The sequence below is a fragment of the Panthera tigris genome, chromosome D2 (genome assembly GCF_018350195.1).
Source record: "Panthera tigris isolate Pti1 chromosome D2, P.tigris_Pti1_mat1.1, whole genome shotgun sequence".
Taxonomy (NCBI): domain Eukaryota; kingdom Metazoa; phylum Chordata; class Mammalia; order Carnivora; family Felidae; genus Panthera; species Panthera tigris.
In genome coordinates this window covers 44201202-44220130 of record NC_056670.1, presented here as the reverse complement: position 1 = coordinate 44220130, position 18929 = coordinate 44201202, and the positions used below count along the sequence as shown (strand labels likewise).

At 57.6% G+C, this 18929-nt stretch overlaps 2 protein-coding genes across 4 annotated transcripts in view; both read right to left on the bottom strand.

Annotated features, from left to right (window-relative positions):
* Positions 1-4230, bottom strand: part of LDB3 (LIM domain binding 3) — a 63929-nt gene extending 59699 nt beyond the window's left edge. For all 3 annotated transcript variants that reach the window (XM_042961281.1, XM_042961282.1, XM_007093141.2), the window contains exons 1-2: positions 3729-4230; positions 3521-3636 (exon numbers count right to left, since the gene is read on the bottom strand). In XM_042961281.1, the coding sequence (XP_042817215.1) occupies positions 3521-3613 (93 nt within the window). In that variant the 5' untranslated portion in view covers positions 3614-3636; positions 3729-4230. The remainder of the gene's footprint in view (positions 1-3520; positions 3637-3728) is intronic.
* Positions 4231-6258: 2028 nt separating this feature from the next.
* On the bottom strand, positions 6259-16693 carry OPN4 (opsin 4). The gene is made up of 10 exons (XM_015542477.2): positions 16565-16693; positions 15104-15249; positions 13680-13813; positions 13152-13355; positions 12339-12510; positions 11731-11895; positions 10700-10807; positions 9607-9787; positions 8620-8763; positions 6259-6633 (listed from the first exon to the last, which is right to left on the bottom strand). Exons 1-10 carry the CDS (start codon positions 16691-16693, stop codon positions 6595-6597), a joined length of 1422 nt encoding a protein of 473 aa, XP_015397963.2. The 3' UTR covers positions 6259-6594.
* Positions 16694-18929: the final 2236 nt, after the last annotated feature.

The following is an 18929-nucleotide window of genomic DNA, read 5'->3' as shown; positions in this document are numbered from 1 at the left end:
GGCTATAAACAGCACAGCCTGTCAGCACTGCTAGGCGCTACCCAAGAAACAGCAACTATGGCCTCGAAATTCCAGGAATTGCCGGCACAGTTGCCCCAGAATAGTCTCAGCCTGTCCCCCTCCCCCTCCCAGGGGACCCTCCGTCCTCTACGTCCCCACTGTAGCTAGAAGATCTGACAAATACTGGAACCAAAAACAGCAAAGAAACAAAGGCTTCTGGGCTGGTGCCCCAGGAGAGCCTGCTAGGCCGAGCGAATAAGGCTGTAAGAGATAGAGGCCTTGGTGCAGAGAGCCAGGCATCCTTCCCCCCTCCCCCCACCGGGGTCCAGGCTCAGCCCCACGGTTCCCCCATCCTCACCACCACCTCAGTGGAACAACAGGTGCACAGAATTTTATAACTGTGAGCAGCAGAGCCAGACAAAAACACACACTTCTTCAGTAGAGTCAAGGGCTGCACGACGCACCAAGGACAAGGCCCCAGACCACAGCCTCTGCCTCTGCCCCAGCTCTTGGACCAGAATGGGCTGGGCCTTTGGAGCTGCTCCTTAGCGGCTGCTCCCACCCCTCCCCCACTTCCTGGAGAATTGGCTGCGGTTGGATGGAGGGGCGGGGGGAGAGGGGAGCTCATGTTGCAGGCCCAGCCGCACCTGTCCAGGATAAATAAAGGCATTTCCCCTCCACCCTCCCATTCTCCCTCCTGAACCCACTTCTCTGTGGATCCTCAGAAGGGAGACCGGGCGAGGGAGGGGGGCTGCTACAGCCCCAAGGTTGATTCTGGTGGGCAGGGTCGGGTGGGGACTGGAGGTACCACCCAGCGTGAGGGTGGCAGCCTTCTTCCAGGAGGAGCAGCCTGTGTCTACAGCTGACAGGGAACAGGCCCCATTCAGTACTTTGTTACTAATCCCCAGCCAAAGGGCTGAGCGGCAGGCCAGGGAGTTAGGGGTTCCTAAGGTCACAAGAGCTCCTGAGCAAATCGAGCCTCGGTTTGCCCCGCTCTGAAGTGAGACGGTAATCACAGGCCTGCCTGCCCAACCACCTCTCTCAGGACCGCAGTCCAGGTGCCCAGGGCTGTCAGCCCTGCCGAGAATGAGCGAGCCCTGCCTTTGCTGCCCCCATCCCTACCCCGCTGCAATACGCCACCACTGCCCTGTTGCAAAGGCTCAGGCCAGGACACTGGAGCATCCGCTGGCCCTGCGTCCCACTGGGGAATAAGTTCCTGGTCCAGAAGGGCCTTGAGAGACCCAGCAGGAAATACCACAGCCCTGGTGGGAGTGTCTTGGGCCCTGCCTGGCCAGTAGCACTGAGCCTGGGATGCCCAAGCCCAGGATATCAGTGGCCCACCCGAGAAATTTGTGAAGAGGTTCTAAGCCCTGGGGAGGATCCAGCATCCATCCCAGCCTGTTCCCAGCCTTGATGACTTGGGGCATGGCTCTGAAGGAGGCTGAGAGGCCATTGTACCTATCCCCCGATGCCCTGCATGAGCAGCGGGTTCTATTTTTAAAGGTCCCCCTAGTCATTGGCTCCATGACATCCCAATACACCCTTTCCTTGCAGTGAGGACATTCTTCCTGCTGTCTAGCTTAAGGCCTCTGTGCTGCAATATAAGCCCTGGGCTGGCTGAGGCCAGGTGGTACATAGATCCTGGGTGAGGTCATTGACTATCCTGGGTGCCACTGCGACAGGAGGCTAATTTCCACCCGCAGGGATGGGGCAGGGAGCACCAGCATGAGGCCTGGAGGACTGTAGGGCTGGGGGAGATGTGGGCTCAGTCTGAGGCATGGGAGGCCTGTGGATCCATGACAGTGAGGGTAGACGACCCCTCCTTGGACATACAGGAAACCTGTAACCACCTGAGAGCAGTGCAGGGTCCAGTGGGGGAGGGGCCATGTCCACCGGGACTCAAATGCCCATGTATCACCACATCATCAGGCAGGGTGTCCAAGGCTCTGGGTGTCCTTTTGGTACTGCACCCTGCGGTTTCCGGGACAGTGGGTCTGAAGGGGTGGGGACTCAGGTCAGATGAACAAGATCTCCGGCAGGATGGAGAACATGGCCATTTCCTGGGACTAGAGCTGGTCCAGTGCCCCCCGCTGGAGGAGTGTGGCTTTTATAGCTATTATGAAGTTCCTATGTCACCCCTGAATGGGGCTTCTCCTTCTTCGCATCCCCCCCAAATACCCACACCAAGTTCCACAAACAGGATCGCTCCTCCATGGGAGCACTGGCTCCCTGTCCCCTCTGCCAAGCACTGACTGCCCACCTCAGTGCCTCCCTTCCCGCCCCCACCCTCCACCCCCAGAACCACAGCAGAGCTCTGCTGCCCTGAGAAGACACTGCCTCCCTGTCCCCCGGTGGGCAGCAGTCCCAGCTCCCTGGCCCATGCATCACACTCCAGTGACAGCCTGGAACCTCAGCCTGCCCCCTCGTGCCCACACCAGCAGCACAGGAGCTCAGCCTCAGCCCTACCCCATCAGGCAGGGCTTGCCTTTGCCCTCCCACATCTCACAGTCCACCCTGAGCCTCAGAGCCTTCAGACTCTCTGGAGAGAGGGTCTGAGACTCGCAGCTCAGCCAGACTCGCTGGAGAGTCCTTTGACAAGTGTTGCCTGAATGCTTACTGTGTTCTAGACACTGGTACAGGTGCTGGGAACACAGCAGTGGTTAAAACAAAGACAGATTCTCCCAAGCAGATCTAGCTTATCGCCTCTCTGGACTTGAGTGTTCCTGGCTAGGCAGTAGAGCTACTCAGACAATCTCCAGTGATCTGTGACATCCCCAGCAAGTTGTTCCCTGACCACAGACACTCCAGAACACGTGGACCATTTGCCCAGCTGAGCATGAGGAATAAAATGTCAAACAGGTAGGCAGAGCAGCTGTGGCTGAATGGGTAGGGGCCCGGCCAGGTGAGGGAGGAAACCAGTAGGAGATCCCCAGCAGGCCCAGGAAAGGGGGTAGAGATGAGGCTGTTACCTGGGGCCTGGGATGAAGGGGATGCTGGAGCCCAGTTACCAGCCTAGCCTAGCCCTGAGCCCCAAGGGCAGGGCAGCTGAAGTCACCAGTCTGCCCACCTATCTATGTGCTGGCCTGTCACCTGCCCTCTCCATGCTAGGAGTGCTCTCTCCCCATAGCAGCTGCCCCCTTCCGTGGAGATGGTCCAGGCTGGGGAGCACCTTGAGCCCACCCTCCCCAGGGAAGGGCTTAGGAAGGCACTATACTCTGTTCACCAGCCTGCCTACCCAGCGAACTTGGCCTTTCCTTCTTGACTCAAAACACCCACCACTTGCCCATGTTTCACACTCACAACAGGTTGGCGAGCTCAGGTAGACAACAGCTATGGCCAAAACCAAGGGCCTGTGGCCGGCAGTATCCAGTTGGAGCCAGTCCCAGCCCCAAGTCTGGGGATGGGACATGCTCTGCTCTCCGAGAGCCTCAGGGAGGACAACAGAGGGATGCGCACACACCCTCCTCAGAGTGTGCCCCGCCCCTGTGGGTGTCAGGCTGTGTGGGCAGTGCACACTCACCCGGGAGATAGTGAGCGGCATGTTGAAGTCCTTGCCCCCCTGGAGACGGAAGCCCCAGGGCCCAGGCCCGGTCAGGGTCACGCTGTAAGACATGCTGGTGCTGACAGCGGCAGCCTCTGTGAATAAGAGAAGAGAAGAATGAGAGGGCCCTCACGCACCCACCTCCCCAGCCTATACCTGGGCCCCTACCCCCGACCCCCAGCCTTGCCTGCTCCGTCCCTTGCTGCCTGGCCAGGCTGTGTGGAGCTCCTGAGAGGCTCCTAAGAATAGCCGGGAACGAATGCCATCGACACTGATATCTGCCCTCTGCTGCGCCCATAAATGGACTGTAACCCTACACTCTGCCCGCCCGCAGCCTACCACCGTGACTCACACGGCTAATATTGCCCCTGGGGAGGGGTGTCCAGCACCCAGCACCCCCCAAGGGGCAGGATGGGGGACTGGCCAGGTTAGTGATAATGCTCTCTCCTCCTTGCTCCCTCTGCCCTTTAGAGAGCCCAGATGTGTGTTCTCTCGGCCCAGCTCAACCCACCCGTTTGCCCAGAAGACTGGGGCTTTGCAATTTGTGTCTTTCTGCCCTGTGCTCCCTGGTGAGGACTCTGAGGTTGAAGCTTACCCAGTAGAAAGCCTGGGACCAAGCTGAGCCTCCAGCTGGTCTGGACAGAGCTTCTGTTCAGGAGACTGGCAACTGGTCCAGGGTTGTCCAGCCGTAAAAATGATCAAATAATAACTGTGTCTATGGTCCTGGCTGAGCTCAGCTCCAGGTCCCTCATGCCATTATCCCCTCAGATTCTGAGAGGCTGCCACCTTGGCCTGCAGGAACCAGGGTTCAGAGAGGTTAAGTGCCTTCTCCAAGGTCACACAGGGAGTGGACCCAAGCCATGCTGGAGCACCTGAATGGTGCTCATTTCTACTGGGCTTGTGCCAGATAATGTGTTCCCCATGGCCGCAGGCACCTCCCGATTCCCAGGCCAGGCATGGGGGCGAAGGGCACAGTGTCTTGGCACAGGGTCTGAAAGCAGGTCTGAGGCAGGCCCACACCCTCCAGACCCTCTAGGGGCCCAGAGGTTATTCCTGGCTCTCCTGTCTCATTTGTGCTCTGGAAAACTTGACAGCAGCATGGAAAGCTCCAGCTGCCAATGTCGCACGCCAGGCCCCCATGCCCTTTGCACTGGAATGGCAGTGGGTAGGGAGGAGGGGAGGAGATGCCATTTGCTCAGCTGCTGGGATGTGGGGCCAGAAGGCAGAAGGAGGGGGAAGTGCGTGCGGTGTGTGTCTAGCTTGTAACCCAGAGACAGTGTGTTCTGGGTGGGGACCTGGGGGCCTAGGCCCCTTGGGACTCCAGCCAGTGTGTTCTTTGGGCCAAGATACCTCCAGAAGCCCTTCCTCAGAAGACACTTCAGGCCCTGTGTGGTCTGGAGATAGATCAAGGCCCAAACTGGCTCTGATTGGAGAAACTGAGGCTCAGGGAAGGTGAAGGTGAAAGGGCTGGCAGTTCTTTGGCCCTCTGGGAAGGCTCTAGCCCTGGCTAGGCCCTGAAGACTCAGAGTGGGCCTGGGGTGTGACGAATTCCCAGTTGCCATCACCCCACCTCATGGCCTGGCACATACAACATGCATGGTAGCATCCCCACATCACAGGGACATTTGGTAATTTGCCCAAGTTCACAAGAATATCAAGTGGAAGACGCCAAAGAAGGACCTGTATTCTTTCCCCCATTACACCACCTCTTCTGCTGGGTATCAGACAGCCCAGGCTGCCCCCCTGCCCAGGCCTGGCCCGGGAAGCCAGGAAGTCCAGGAAGCTCATGGCCAGCACCCCACCCTCCCCATACCATCCCCTACCTCACTCCCAGGCCCCCTCCCATCCATCCCCACCTCCAGGTTTACCCCCTTTCCTAGGAGGGGTCTGTCCTGCCAAGCTGGAAAGGACCCGGCAGCGAGGTATGACCAGTGTGGGGAAAGAAAGAAGCCCACCCTGTAGGGGGAGGGGAAGCCCTGGGCTAGGAAGTACCTGGAGCTGCAGGCTCTTTCTCTAGACTCTGGCACCCACACTGCCTGATGCTGCCTCTGGGGAAAGGGAGGGGTGATGGGAAGGATGCTCTTAAAGGGGAAGGCCAGCCTCCCTCCGTCTGCCTCCCCTGGGAGACCCAGCCAGAGAGGAGCTGGTGCCCACAGGCTGGGCATGAACCGCCTCCTGATAACAGCAGCTCACTGGGGAGTGGGGGTGGGGACAAGCCTGGTCTTTGTCCCTCCTCCATTCTTCCCCTCGCAGTTTGAGGTGGAGGCTTCAGGAGTGAGAGTTGCAAGGTGGGGGACAGAGGGAGGGGAGAAAGAGATGCTGCGGGCGTCAGAGGCCAGGCCCTGGGTCTCTCTCCCATCGCGACACCAACAGGTGAAGACCATGCTTCTCTGCTTTTTATTTTCCTATATGCTGTCAGAGCGATACAGCCCTGGGATGATCTTAGGTCACTGATTCGAGACACGCCACAGGTGCAGTGTGTGCACACGTGTGTTTGGTGGGCATGCAGACATGTGCAGGTAGAAGAGTGTGCCCGAAAATGTATGTGTGCACAAGAGGGTGGGCCATGGCAGAAATAGCACTGGGGAAGCAGAAAGGGGATAGCGGTGAAGAACAGATTCCGGCGCATGAAAGTCTGTGCTCGGCTTCAACTGCTGGCCGCGGGAGATGCAGTGCTGGCCTGCCCACGTCAGTGAAATGCCCAGCCCGGGTGCAGCGGCAGCTCGCAATTAGCTGGCGTGTCCCACGGAGCCATCGCCATTGTCATCGCCTGGACAATCACAGCACACAGCATTTGAGGAGAGGCAGATGACTCCGGGAAGTAGGAGGGCCTGGGCTGAGCCTGGGGTGCAGGCTGTTGAGATGAGAAGTGGGTGCCAAGCACATGGCAGGGCAGGTGTTTTGGGGTGTGGGGCCCCGAATCCAGCACAGCCTGGGTGACAGGGCCACTTCCAAAGCCTGAAGGCTCATGGGGTGATCTTGGGTCTGTGTGTATGAGGGGGAGGTGAGGGAGCTGGATGTGTCCCAGAAGAAAAGGTGAGCCAATAGGCACCCTACATCCTAGGGTCCTGGCTGGGGAGCAGCCCTTTGGTCTGAAAGCAAACAGCACACATAGGTTTAGCTCCAGGAGTGTCCCACTGGGAGCATTCTCCCAGTGACCCTCCATGTTTAGGGTCACCGAGCAGTGAAGTGCGGTCTCATGGAGAGGCCAGGTTGTGTCCTAGCTGGGGGATGGGCCTTCTCCGAGGCCACATTGTGGCCTGGACGATGGAGCCTGCAATATCTAAGGCCACCGGCAAGACCTCCCCCCGGGGCCGTCCCCTAGGCTCTCAGACTCCTGCAGTCAGTCAGAACTGAGCTCCCCTCCCCCCCACCGTCCAGTTGTCCTCTTCCTCTACTCCCTCTGGGGGGCCTGCGTCTCCTCTCGCCCTGCGGCCGCAGTCACCTCATTTCTTGCCTGTCTTACAGCACCAGCTTCCTCCAGGCTTCTCCCTGCCCGTTCATTACATTCCAGCTGTCCTTCTCCAGCCGCTGCAGGGAACCCAACCACCCCACAAGGTCAACCGAGCCTACCTCAAAGCCCTAGCTAAGTCCTCCAAGGGCTCCCTGATCCCCCCAGGGTCAAGGCTAGAGACCCCTCAGGTCAGTATCTGATTGGGCCTCCCCACAGTTCCTACCACCTCTTGCCCTTCTTTTCTCCTCTTCTCTCCCCACCACTAGCTCCCGGAGTCCCTCTGGCTGCTCCTGGGTCACAGAGCAACATTCTGTTCCAGGACACGCCAAGCTCCCCAGTGGCCCCACTGTGTTCACACAGGCTCTTTTCTTGGCCTGGAGTGCTCAACATCACCCCCATCCTGCCTGGCAACCCTTGCTTCACCTCCACCTTTCCTGGGGAGGCCTTGGGGACTTGCCTCTGCTTTCAGCACCCTGTGTGCTGATACCTTGATGGCAGTGCTTATCACACATGTTAGGTGATGGCTGATATGCTGTCCCTCCCTGCCCAGTGCCCTAGCCCGGCCCAGTATTCCCTCCAGGACAGGCGCACTGCCTTTCCTCACTGCTTGTCTCCGTCCTGGCCTCTGTGGCTGTTCACAGTGCCCAGGGTCAGGGCTGGGGGGTGAGTCATCCCTGGAGCTGGAGCATCGAGGGGGCTGTGCTCCTAGGAGAGGCAGGGATTCTGCAACTGCAGGGGGCAGCCCAGGGCTCCCCCTCTCTGGGACATCCAGGGGGCAGCTTTGGGGACGTAAGGCAGGACATGGTCTTAGGCTTGCTAGGGAAGCCCAAGAGATCCCAGGAGCTGGGGGTGTTGCACCAGTGTGAACAGAGGGGCTGGGTAGAGAGCTGTCAGCTGAGGGGGAAGGGTAGCCTCGGGGCCTGTGCACACGGCATTTCCAGCGTTCCAGAATATGGCCTTCTCTAATCGCCATCGACATTCCGTTCCATAGGCACTTGGGCTGACAGCTGGCCTTCTTTTAATAGCCACAAGTATTCTGGGTGACATCCTAATCTCAGGGCATTCACAGCGAGCACATAACAGCTTACAACACCCACCCCCCAGGTACATCCAGCCTCCAGTCACGCAGACAGCGTGGTCACACGCAGTTTAGAGCGGACAGGTTGGGGCATACTCAGTCCTATGCCCTGTGGTGTCACAGAGACAGAGAATATGTGCTGTGCACATGGTCACACACATGCACAAGTTACACTCCACTGACTCACTGCACACCACATACCACATACTGTCACGGTCACACATACTTACACACACAAGCTATACAATCATCACAGCACTGTAGAGCTACCACCACCTGCCATGCATGTGCATAGTCAGGGTCACGCAATCACAGACACTCTCAGGTACAGTCACAGACCACATTCAGGCGTGCTCGGAGCATCTTGGAGTCACAGAGACCCCCAGGCACCCCAGGCAGGCAAGGGAAATCTGGGTGGGGAGGGAGTGATTCCCAGAGGGCACTGGGCCCGCCCACAAGAACAGCTCCCCTTTCCAGGCCACTCCCTGGGCTACTTGCCCCCTGTTCCCACCCCCTTATAGACTGGCAGGTGCCGGGCCCAATCACCTGCCCAGGCGTCTCTGCTTCTCGTCCCTGGGGCCTGACAGGGGCCTTGGCTTCCATGTCCTCCAGGCCCTGACTGCAGGGGAACCGTCCACTCACTTGCTGGGCAGCCCCCCACACAGCTGCCGCCTCCGTGTCCATCCAGCCCTGGGGAAGGTGAGAGAGTCACTATGAGGTGAGAGGGACATTCCAGAGTCTTGCTCTTGCCCTCTTCCCCAGCCAAGTGTCTCTCCGTCGTCCACACAGATATTCACTGAGGCAGGGTCTGTGATACTGTAGGCTTGCTGGTCACCAAATCCCTGCAAATTCTGAGTGCATGTGTTCGCGTGTGTGTGTGTGTGTGTGTGCACTTGTGTGTCTTCCTAAGCATGTGGGATGGGTCTGTCTTCACTCTTTGATGTCGTGCACTACAGTGGTTCAAGGCAGGGACTGCTGGCAGCTCCTCCCTCAGCCCCTTAACAGAGACCTCCAGGGATGGAAGCAGTGGCAAAAGGTCGGTGGCGATTCTTGGTGAGGCCCATGGTGGGCCCTGTAGTTACAGTGATGGAGAAGCCCAGGTGTGGCTGGGAGACAGGAGCCCACAGCACAGAAGGCTCTCCTGGGGACAGCTAGCTCCTGCCTATCTCTTGGGAGGCCCCTCTAGGGCCACAAATGCCTGTCTTTTCAAGCTGTGGCTCTAAGCTCCTAGAATAATGCCAGCATGGAAGAGAGATGGCCTAGAGTTGGAAGATGCATGTTCAGTCCTGGCCCTGCTCCTGGGTGACCTTGGGCCAATGCATTGCCTCACCAGGGTCTCTGCCTGTCAGGGGCGGATGGTGCAAGGGAAAGCCATGGAACAGTTGTGAGGGGCTCTTCCTGACCACATCCCAGGGTCCTCAGGGTCCCTGAGGGTCCCTGAGTCTCAGAGGCAGCCTTGCCCAGAGGCCTGAGGCTGGCCTGGTTGAGGAAAGGAGGGCAAGGTGCTAGCCAGCAAGGGCCCAGCATTCTTACCACCTCACTCTCGGAGCCTAGGGATGCCTGGCGTCTCCGTCCGGAGATCCAGCTGAGGTCCGAAGCCTGGCTGCTCAGTGTGGAGCGGTGGGTAGAGCGGTAGCTGGCATAGGGGCCAGTGCGCTGGCCCGACACGCCCAGCAGCACCCCCAGGCAGGGCAGGTACTGGGCAATGGCCATTCTGCAAGAACAACACATCTGGTTAGGAGATGGGGGTGGACCAACAGACTGATACAGGGCTAATGGGAGTGGAGAGAAAGCCACTGGGGAAATAGGGGAGTTTCAAACATTGTAGTTATGAGGATAGACAATTGATAGGGTGATGGCGATGGACAAAAAGACACTGGCAGTCAGAGGAGGTGATGAGGAAGGACAGACAGATGTTGGGGTGAAAGAGACTGACAGGCTCATAGTGTTGGGGATGGACAGACACTGAGGCCATGGGCATGGAGGGAGAGGCTTTGGGTAGTAGGTTCAGCAAGGTGCTTGGTTTCAGCTCTCACGTGGCTGGCCCAAGGCACATCTCTTCCAATGGGGACCAGGGACGCTCCTCTGAGCCTGCAGCTGGCCTCAGCAGGGTGGGGAGTTACTGACACCACCAGGCAAAAGAAAGCACTGAAGGCTTCCTCATGCAAGAGGCCAGTTATGCCGGGATTCTATCAGCAGAGAAGGCTCTGGGCCAGAACCAGTCCCAGGCCTCTGCTAGGGCCCTTGAACTCTCCCGACTGTGGTCTCTCTAGGACATTGCTCTCTGGGGGCTTCTCTTTCTAGCGGGTATCACTGCTTATTGGCCATTTTGCTGCCTTTGGGCCCTGGCTCCAAAAATTCCATAGTCAGGATTGGACACTGCCCAGGGAGCTCTGATGTCCTTCCAAGCTGAGCCCCCTGGGAAACTGGGGCAGTGGGTAGGGGGGTGGACAGCAGCTCCAGACCCCACCTATTGTCACTGGCTGCTCCCAGCTGCTAGAGGTCCCCACATATACGAGAGATAGGAAAGATGGCTGGCCTCTGCCCCCATTCACTGCTTCAGGCCCTCTGTGACCATGAGGGTGGGTCTGGAGACCTGGGGCTGGGTCCCGGAGGAGGGCCGCACCTGTACTTGGGGTGGGTGATGGCATAAATGATGGGGTTGTGGATGGCAGAGGCCTTGGCGATGACAGCTGGCACCGAGTTCATGTAGGGTGTCAGCACATGCGCGTACCTAGGACAGAGAAGCAGTGGTCCCCCTGCCAGCTGGCCCTCCTAGAGCCTCCACAGCCCACCTTCCCACTCAGGAACCTTCTTCCTCTAGGCCAGGCCCTGCAGGGCACAGCCCAACCTGGCCCAAACCAACACAGCCACATCAGCCCCCCAGGAGGGACTGCCATGCAGGGAGCGTTCTGACTGGAGGTGAGCGGGAACCAGGGGAGCAGTTGAGGGAGGGCGGCTGAGAGGAAGATGTGCCAGGTTGGGAGGTTCCGCCAGGTCCACTATAGCTTGGAGCCTGTGCTGCTGGCAATAAGTCCTCCCCACCCCCAGTGACTCTGGCCCTCCGCCCATCTCCTCCCCCACCCCACCCAACCCTGAGACCCACTGCTTCCCTGGCTGCCTTAGAGTGATTTCACCAGAGAGCTTTAGGGAGGACCAGGCCATTCCTGCACAAGGAGGTCTCATACCCAAACACGTCCCAGGATTAATAAGTATCACTGTCACAAAGTGCTTCTGCATTCTGGCCTATGTCCATGCTGCTGTGGACATCAAGGTCCCCAGACTCTAGCCACAAACGACAAGCAGGCAGGGGGTGAGCGGCTCTCCTGGCTGTGTGTCCACAGGTGAAGAGGAAGCCAGAAACTCAGGGAGAGTCAAGTGTTCCTGTGGGATCTGGCAGGACCTAGTAGCCCTTGTAGGCCCTCAGGTCAAATCCACTGTGGTCCAGAGCTCCCCGCACCCCTAACCTGGTATGTGTTCCAGTGCCTCCAGGAGCGGGTGGGCCCATCTCCTGCAGGGAACCTTACAGCCCGGGGAGAATGAACAAAGTTCTGAGGACTGACTTCGGTTGTGGGGATGGCTGGCTTGGGCTTAGACTGAGGAGGGTCCCCTTACCCTCCTCCCTCCCCCTGCCCCAGCCCCTTGGGCACTGCTCACCCAGCAAAGGCCATCAGGGCCACAATGGAGTAGGGGGCCCAGGAGAGCACGAAGAGAAGGATGACCAGCAGCTCGATCTTGGCCATTTTCCACTCTCTCTGCAGCCGCTGCCGTTGCCGGGGGGACCTACCACCGCCCTCGCAGGCCCTGAAGGTCTGGAGAGCCCTAGGACACGTGCAAAGTCTGAGTCTGACCCCACTCTGGATGCAGTGAGTGCCATGATCATGGCCACTGTGGGGGAGGCTGCCTGGACATTCCCTCCAATGCAGGAAGCCCTGACTCCCAAAAAGTTCTCCACCACATCCAGCCTAAGCTGCCTCCCTGTGGTTCCCCCTGTGATGTCTTCTCTACCCCCACAGACCTCCTGACCAAGCCTAACGGTCCCCTCCTCAGAAGTCCCCATCTTCCGAGACTCCTCTAAGCACCCAGGTTGCTCTCATCTCTAGACATCCCATCTACTACGCACATGTGCTCAGCTTGTCTTTGCCCACCTGGAGCTGGGAATGTCCTGGGTGGGTGCACATGTGAGCCTGGGGGCAGGGTAGGGGCACCCTGGAAAGGGGTATGGCTACCCTCCCATCCAGCCCCTCCTCGCACCCAGCTCTTACTGGCCTGTCTCCCGGATGGCCCTGAAGATGAAGATGTAGCAGTAGATGATGACCAGCAGGGGCAAGAAGAACACAAAGCAGAAGAGCAGCATGGTGTAGGCTCGAACTGATGGCGTGAAGCTCATGTAGTCCCAGGAGCAGGAGGTCAGCAGCCCCTCTGGTACGTAGGCGCCTGGAATCCGGGGTGGGGGGCAGGTGCTCAGCCTTCAGGGTAGTGTGATTCAGGCTCCTCCTCCAGCAGGGGCTCTGGAGGTGGGGTCTGGGATCCCTGAACACTGGTCCCAAGCCCTGCCCTTCCCAGTTCAGTGCGGAAAGCAGGGCACCTGGAGGAGAGCTTTCCAAGCCAGTTCTAGCAGGCAAAGCCCACTGCTGCCCATTTTTGCCAGTTTGGAACAGAGACCTCACCATAGCCCCAGGGTCTCACTCCACCAGATTTGGCCAGGTGCTCGATCCTGCCACAGAAAGGTGGGTGCCTTCCTGCTAACTCTCCTACCCTCTCAAGCCCCATACCCCAAGGCCTGCGTGTCTGACTCTGCAACTCAGCATTGGATACACCTGTCACTTCCCACCACCCAAGAGCCACGTGGTCTTCCCCTGTACTGGGAGAGAGGGACCCAGGTCACGCTCTGATTGCTGATGGCACATCAGTTTTCCCTGCTGCTAGTTGTGTGCCCTGAATATCCATCTGCCTTGAGCCTCAAGCACTCCCTTGGCCCCACCTGCCAGCTGGCCACCCCGAGTCTACCAACCTGCCCCTTGAACATGCCCTTCCCAGCTTATCTTCCCCTCTCCCGATTCCCCCAGTCCACTTACTCCAGCCAAAGAAGGGTGGCAGACTCCAGGCTAGGGCATAGAGCCAGACGCCCAGCAGGACAAGCGCCGCCCGCCTCTTGGACACCACCCCGATGGTGGCCAGTGGGTGCGTGATCACCAGGTAGCGGTCCAGAGCAATGGCCATCAGGGTGATCATGGAGGTGATGCCAAAGAGAGCCCCACAGAAGGCATAGAACTCGCAGCCTGTGGGCACAGCTCCCTGACCTCAGATCTTGGCAGGAGCCCATGAGGTACCCCAGGGGAGGGAGCGTCTGAGGATGTCACATACTCAGCTCCTGCCTTCTCTCCAGAAAAGCAGCCCTGAGCCCCTCTCCAACCTGGCTACTTGCCACATCTGGCCCAGAAGCTGAGTTTTCCCTCTTGCTCACTCATAGGATTGAGGGCGGCCACCCATTCTCTGCCCAGGAAGAGCAGATCACCTCCTTGTCCAAGGCCACCCTCCACTGTGGGCATGGCCCGCCACAACCCTCCTCCTCCCTCCAGCATAAGGGAACCCTGAACGTCTACCTGCCTCCCCGAAGAGCCACCGCTTATGGAGGCTGCTGGCGAAGAAGACAGGGGCCTGGGTGAAGGACATGAAAAAGTCACTGACCGCGAGGTTGATAATGAACATGTTGGCAGGTGTCCTGAGTCCTCTGCTCCTGTGGAGGGTCAGAAGCTGTCAGGAGGTGCTTCTGCTGGGGAACTTCCCTGAACTACATGTGCACACACACACGCGTGCCCACACACACATGTGCACATGTACAGTCACCAGCCACTGGGCCATAATCCGTCTTGCTGCCTAGCCAGCACCAGCCAGACAGCTCTGGAGCCTGACAGTGTGGACAAAGAAGTGAGGTCCCCTGAAAGACAGCAACTCTTGCCCTGTATGGAAAGCAATACCACTCCCAGAGTGTCGTGCAGCCCAGCAGAAGCAGGAGCTAGCTCTAGGGCTCATCTGTTTCCTCCTCTCTCCTTCTGGAACCCTCTGCATGACCCACACTCTCTCCTTGGACACATCCCTCATTCCTCTGAACCCCTCCAGGCCAAGTTCTCCCAAGTGGCTTCTCCCGCGGAGCTTCTCACATCTTCCTCCTCAGGTGCCCCTCCTTGTCCCCCTCATTTCAGTATTTCTGCAGTCTTCACCCTCGGGGATGGCCCAGGCTGTGCCCTACAGGTCAGGCACTTTCACAGACTTCTCTCCCATAATTATCCATCTTTGCATCTATCCCCTCCCTCTTTTCCAGATGGGAACACGGAGGTTCCCACCCAGGAAGTGGCTTCTTCCAGATAACAAGGCTCAATAAAGTGGCACTGCCAGGATTCAAACACTTATTTGATGGGCACTGCAGAGGCGTAGATTTACTTAACCATCACATTGACTCCGTGAAATCAATCACAACTCCGTTTTGCCAACAAGAAAAACGAACTCCCAGAGGATAAGTGACTTGTTCAAAGTCGGTTCAGCTAATAGGTAGTAGGGTCAAAATTCACTTCTTCACCTCCTGTCTCACCATTCAGCCCAAGAATGGGGCAAGTGGGGAAAGAAGCTGGGGGTGGTTTCCAAGGGTGGCTGCTGAGAGTCCTGAGGATTAAGGATCCTGTTGCCTGGGCTGCTTTTTGAGGCAGAGGAAGGATACCCACTGGGGCAGGTGACATGGAGGTAAGCTGAGAGCAGGGTAGAATGGACAGAGGCCCGGGTATTGTAGGGACATTTGTCTTACAGAAACTATGCCTGGGGCCCATTGGCATGTGCCACTCAAGTTGCCCTGGACTACTCTTTGGCCCCTTCCCTGAGCTGGAAGATGGAGGCCTGCCCTGAGACCACTGAGGGCTTGGCCGTGGTGTCCCCACCCAGGCTCAACGGAGCCCTGGCAGAACTGGCACTAGAATTCCTGCCCTGTCTTTGCATGGCCAGCTGCCCTCAGTGCCCATGCCCACCAACCAGGTACCTGCAGAAGGTATAGATGACCATCAGATTGCCCAGAATCCCCGTGAGCCCCACCAGCAGGATCACTGTGCCCAGGGTGTAGTGGGCATGGTCCGGAACATCAACTGTGGGGAAAGGGATCCAGGCAGCAGCCTGAGCCCTGGCTGCCTGCGGAGAGGCAGAGAAATAAGAGCATCACGTTATCCTGTCATCTTCAAATAACCCCGAGAAAGAAGGGTTAGGGTTCCCATAGGGTGGTTAGGGAGACTGAGGCTCAGAGTGGCACAGCCACTTGCCACACTACTAGGAAGTGGCTGAACCAGAGTGGAAATTCAGATCTCTCTAAAGTCAAGCTCAAGCTCCTATACCATGACACAGAGGCACAAGGATTCTAGGATCATCTGTTGGAGGCTGGTCGGACAGACAGACACATGTCTGACAAGGAGGAACACAGCTGGAGTAAGTCTACCTTTCCTTGGGGAGAAGGCAGAGCCATCCCCTGGGTGGCTTTCTCTCCACTATGTGGCCCTGACCCAAGCACTCAAGATGGTCCGCAATGGTATTCTAGGCCCTGTAGACTCTGGGGTGGTGGAGTTGGGTAGAGCCCCTCTCCTCAAGACCCCCAGCCTCAAAGACTGCCACAGTATAATGGAATGGGGCTGAGTTTGATGCCTGGCATGGGAGAGAGGAAAGGAATTTCCCTTTAAAAAGAAAGCTTACGGGGCACTTGGCTTGCTCGGTCAGAGTAGCATATGACTCTTGATCCCGGAGTCATGAGTTTGATGTTGGGTGTAGAGATTACTTAAATAAATAAATAAACTAAAAAAAAAAGAACACTTAAGTCTCCCAGGGTCACTTCAGGGAGGTCATGACCCTATAGGCCAGTACAAAGGGCTTTAAAGACCCCTCTGCCCTAGCTCCTTTCCTGGGAAGGAGGACAAGTTAGTCTCTGCCTTGCCTCCTATAGCTACAGAGCCTTTCCATCCTATCCAGGATATAGGCCTGCATCCCAGGGTCCTAAGGGCCAGCCCTCCCCAGTTAACAGTGGGTTTGGGGGCTATGGTCCTGGGGCCCTGGCAGGATCTTGGACGCAACAGAAGGCACCTAACACCTCACTCTGGGCTGGACAAATCCAGAGACCTAGGGTATGCCTTCCTCTCTGGAAGGCTTCATGGGACATCCAACCACCCTCAGAAAAGAATGGATGCAGCCAAGGACAGATCTGGGCCATTCCAGCCCCTTGTCCTTTAGGGCTGGCCTTTCTGTTCCTCGAATGACTCCACAGGGAAAGACATTCCCTACACTGTCTTCCTTGTCCTCTTTGTGGGATAGACTCAGAGAGGTCCAGTAACATGCCCAAGATCCCACAGTAGAGCTCAGGCCATTTCTATCTCCCTGTCAAAGCCCCTGTGTGTTCCCAACATGGAGACCAGGGTGAGGGGAGGGGAGGCTCTGTGTGTGCACATGCTGGCCTCTGGCTTACCGTGGGACTGATGGGTAGAGGTTGGTCCAGGCTGGAAGTGCTGCTCTGGTAGCCGTCCCACCTGCTGGGTGAAGCTGGGGTGGCCACACAGCTGGGCTCCTGGGTTCTGGGCCCTGAAGGAGGGTTCATCCTGAAGTAGGGCCGTCCTTTCTCAAGCCCACAGAGAAGTCAAGGGCACAAGGTGCTCAGGATATTAGCTGTGCCCCGTCTCCCAAATTTCCTCCTTCCTTAGCATCCCTGCTTGATTGGCTGACTGCCTGTTCCTGCATCCAGCATGGACCGAGCCTGGAGCTGCTCTTCGAGCTGATGACTGCTGTGTCCAGTGAAGCACAAAGGAACGAGTGTCACAGCTATGGCGACTCACAGCCACGGGGTCTGTCCCCACCTTTAAGTAGCGGAGCGGGGAGTGCACATGCCCAGTTGCTTGGTCCTGCGGGCTCCCTCAGATACAGGTCCCTGGGTATCTGTCCACAGAAGGTTTGATGATGGTAGTATACATGTGTGAAAGTGTGTGTGTGTGTGTGTGTGTGTGTGTGTGTGTGCGCGCGCGCGCATGCGCATGAGAGTGTGTGTCAGTGTGAATGTGTGTGTATATGTGTATTTCAGGGGAGACTGTTGTGCTTGGCCTCCTGGACATTGGACAGGAGCCTTTGTCCTCCCCTCTGACAAGGCTCTCTCTCTTCCCCGAGCTCATCAAGAACAGCCTCTGCTCCCTCAATGATGCCCGGGGTTGCCCAGTGGCGCCCAGCTTCACCCTTTCCATGGGGTGCCCTGCCCTCAGATTCAGCCCACATGAGTCCATCACATCTTCACAACCACCCCCCTCCCAGAACCAAGGCTGGTCACCCACTCCACAGATGAATAAGCTGAGGATGTGCCAGGATATCACACAATCAGGGTGAGATCACATCACAAGGCATTTTGTTTATTTCTTGCCTTTGATAATAAATTTTTTAAATTTTTATTCATTTATGTTGGGGGACATACAGAGAGAGGGAGAGAGAGGATCCCAAGCAGACTCCACGCTGTCAGCACACAGCCTGGTGAGGGGTTCAAACTCACAAACTGTGAGATCATGACCTGAGCCGAAACCAAGTATTGGACGCTTAACCAACTGAGCTACCCAGGCGTCCTGATAATAAACTTTTTTATTGAAGTATAAATACTTTAAAAATCCAAAAAGGCAAATCTTGTAGAGACCTGGGGACTCAGGCCTGGCTGAGATGAGTGAGTGTCGGGGTGGAAGGGTCCCCTCTTGGAGGAGGCAGCAGGAGCCAAGTGAAGAGCCCAGAGCTGAGTAATCTTCGCAGGGGGCCCACTTGGCTTCCAGGAACATCCTACCTGGGAGTGTGTCCAGAGGCACAGCGCAGAGATTTGTAGAGCCCTGAAGTGGAGACATATGCCGACTCCTCCTCCAGGACTCCCCCCGCCCCCAGTCTCTACAAACAGTTTTCCTTAAGCCCCAGATTTGGGTGGGATGGGGGGCAGGGGGGAGCACCCACACTCGGAGAGAGAAGCTACACTTCCCAACAGGTGCCAGGTTGCTGTTCAGACACACTTCCTCCTGGGACCTTCCATGTCAGTCTTAGGCTCACAGAGGCTCACTTGGGTGGTGGGTGAGGCTGGACCCCGGCTTTGTTTCTCCCTGTAGTGCCCAGCATGGACTTACCAACTGCTGGCCTTTGAATATGGGGTTCTACCTACTGATCTCAGCTGGGAGCCACTCTGAACTGACACCAAGTCCCATTCACTGTTCTCCCCAACTTTCTACCCTGATAATTAGGAAAGAATGCAGGTGAAGTACCTAGCACCACAGGCCCCCAGAAGTGTTTGCCAGTGGACAGATGAGCAGGGGCCATACCCTGGGCACCATAGGCCTCAAAACAACTCCTAAAGCCCTGAGATATTGAATCCCCCACACCTGGGGCCTTCAGAAGCCCATGGCCCATTTTACATCATCCTTCTCCGTGGCTGACGCACAGCTGCCCTTGGAGGTGAGATGAGCTGAGATGTCCCACCCTCTCGTCTTGTGCCGCAACTCTTCAGGGGAGGGCCCACCGCAACCCTCCACCTCCACACCTCTGCGCCCAGAGCCTGCTGTCCAGGCTGAGCCAAGAGAGCCATGTGGGCAGACTCAGCCTCCAAGGATACAGTGTTTAACTGTCCCCCTTGGGCATGCCACTGCCCAAGCTGTCCTAGTTACAAGCCATGGGTCCAAGGTGGGGAAGCCCTTGGCTTGCCATCACTCTCCTCAGACCTCACGGGTGCCCAGCTGCACTCCCACCCCTGAGCCCCACTTCTGCTCCCCACTCTGCCCCCTAGATCTCTCTCCAGGCCTGGCTCAGAGTGGAACCCAGCCTTCCCA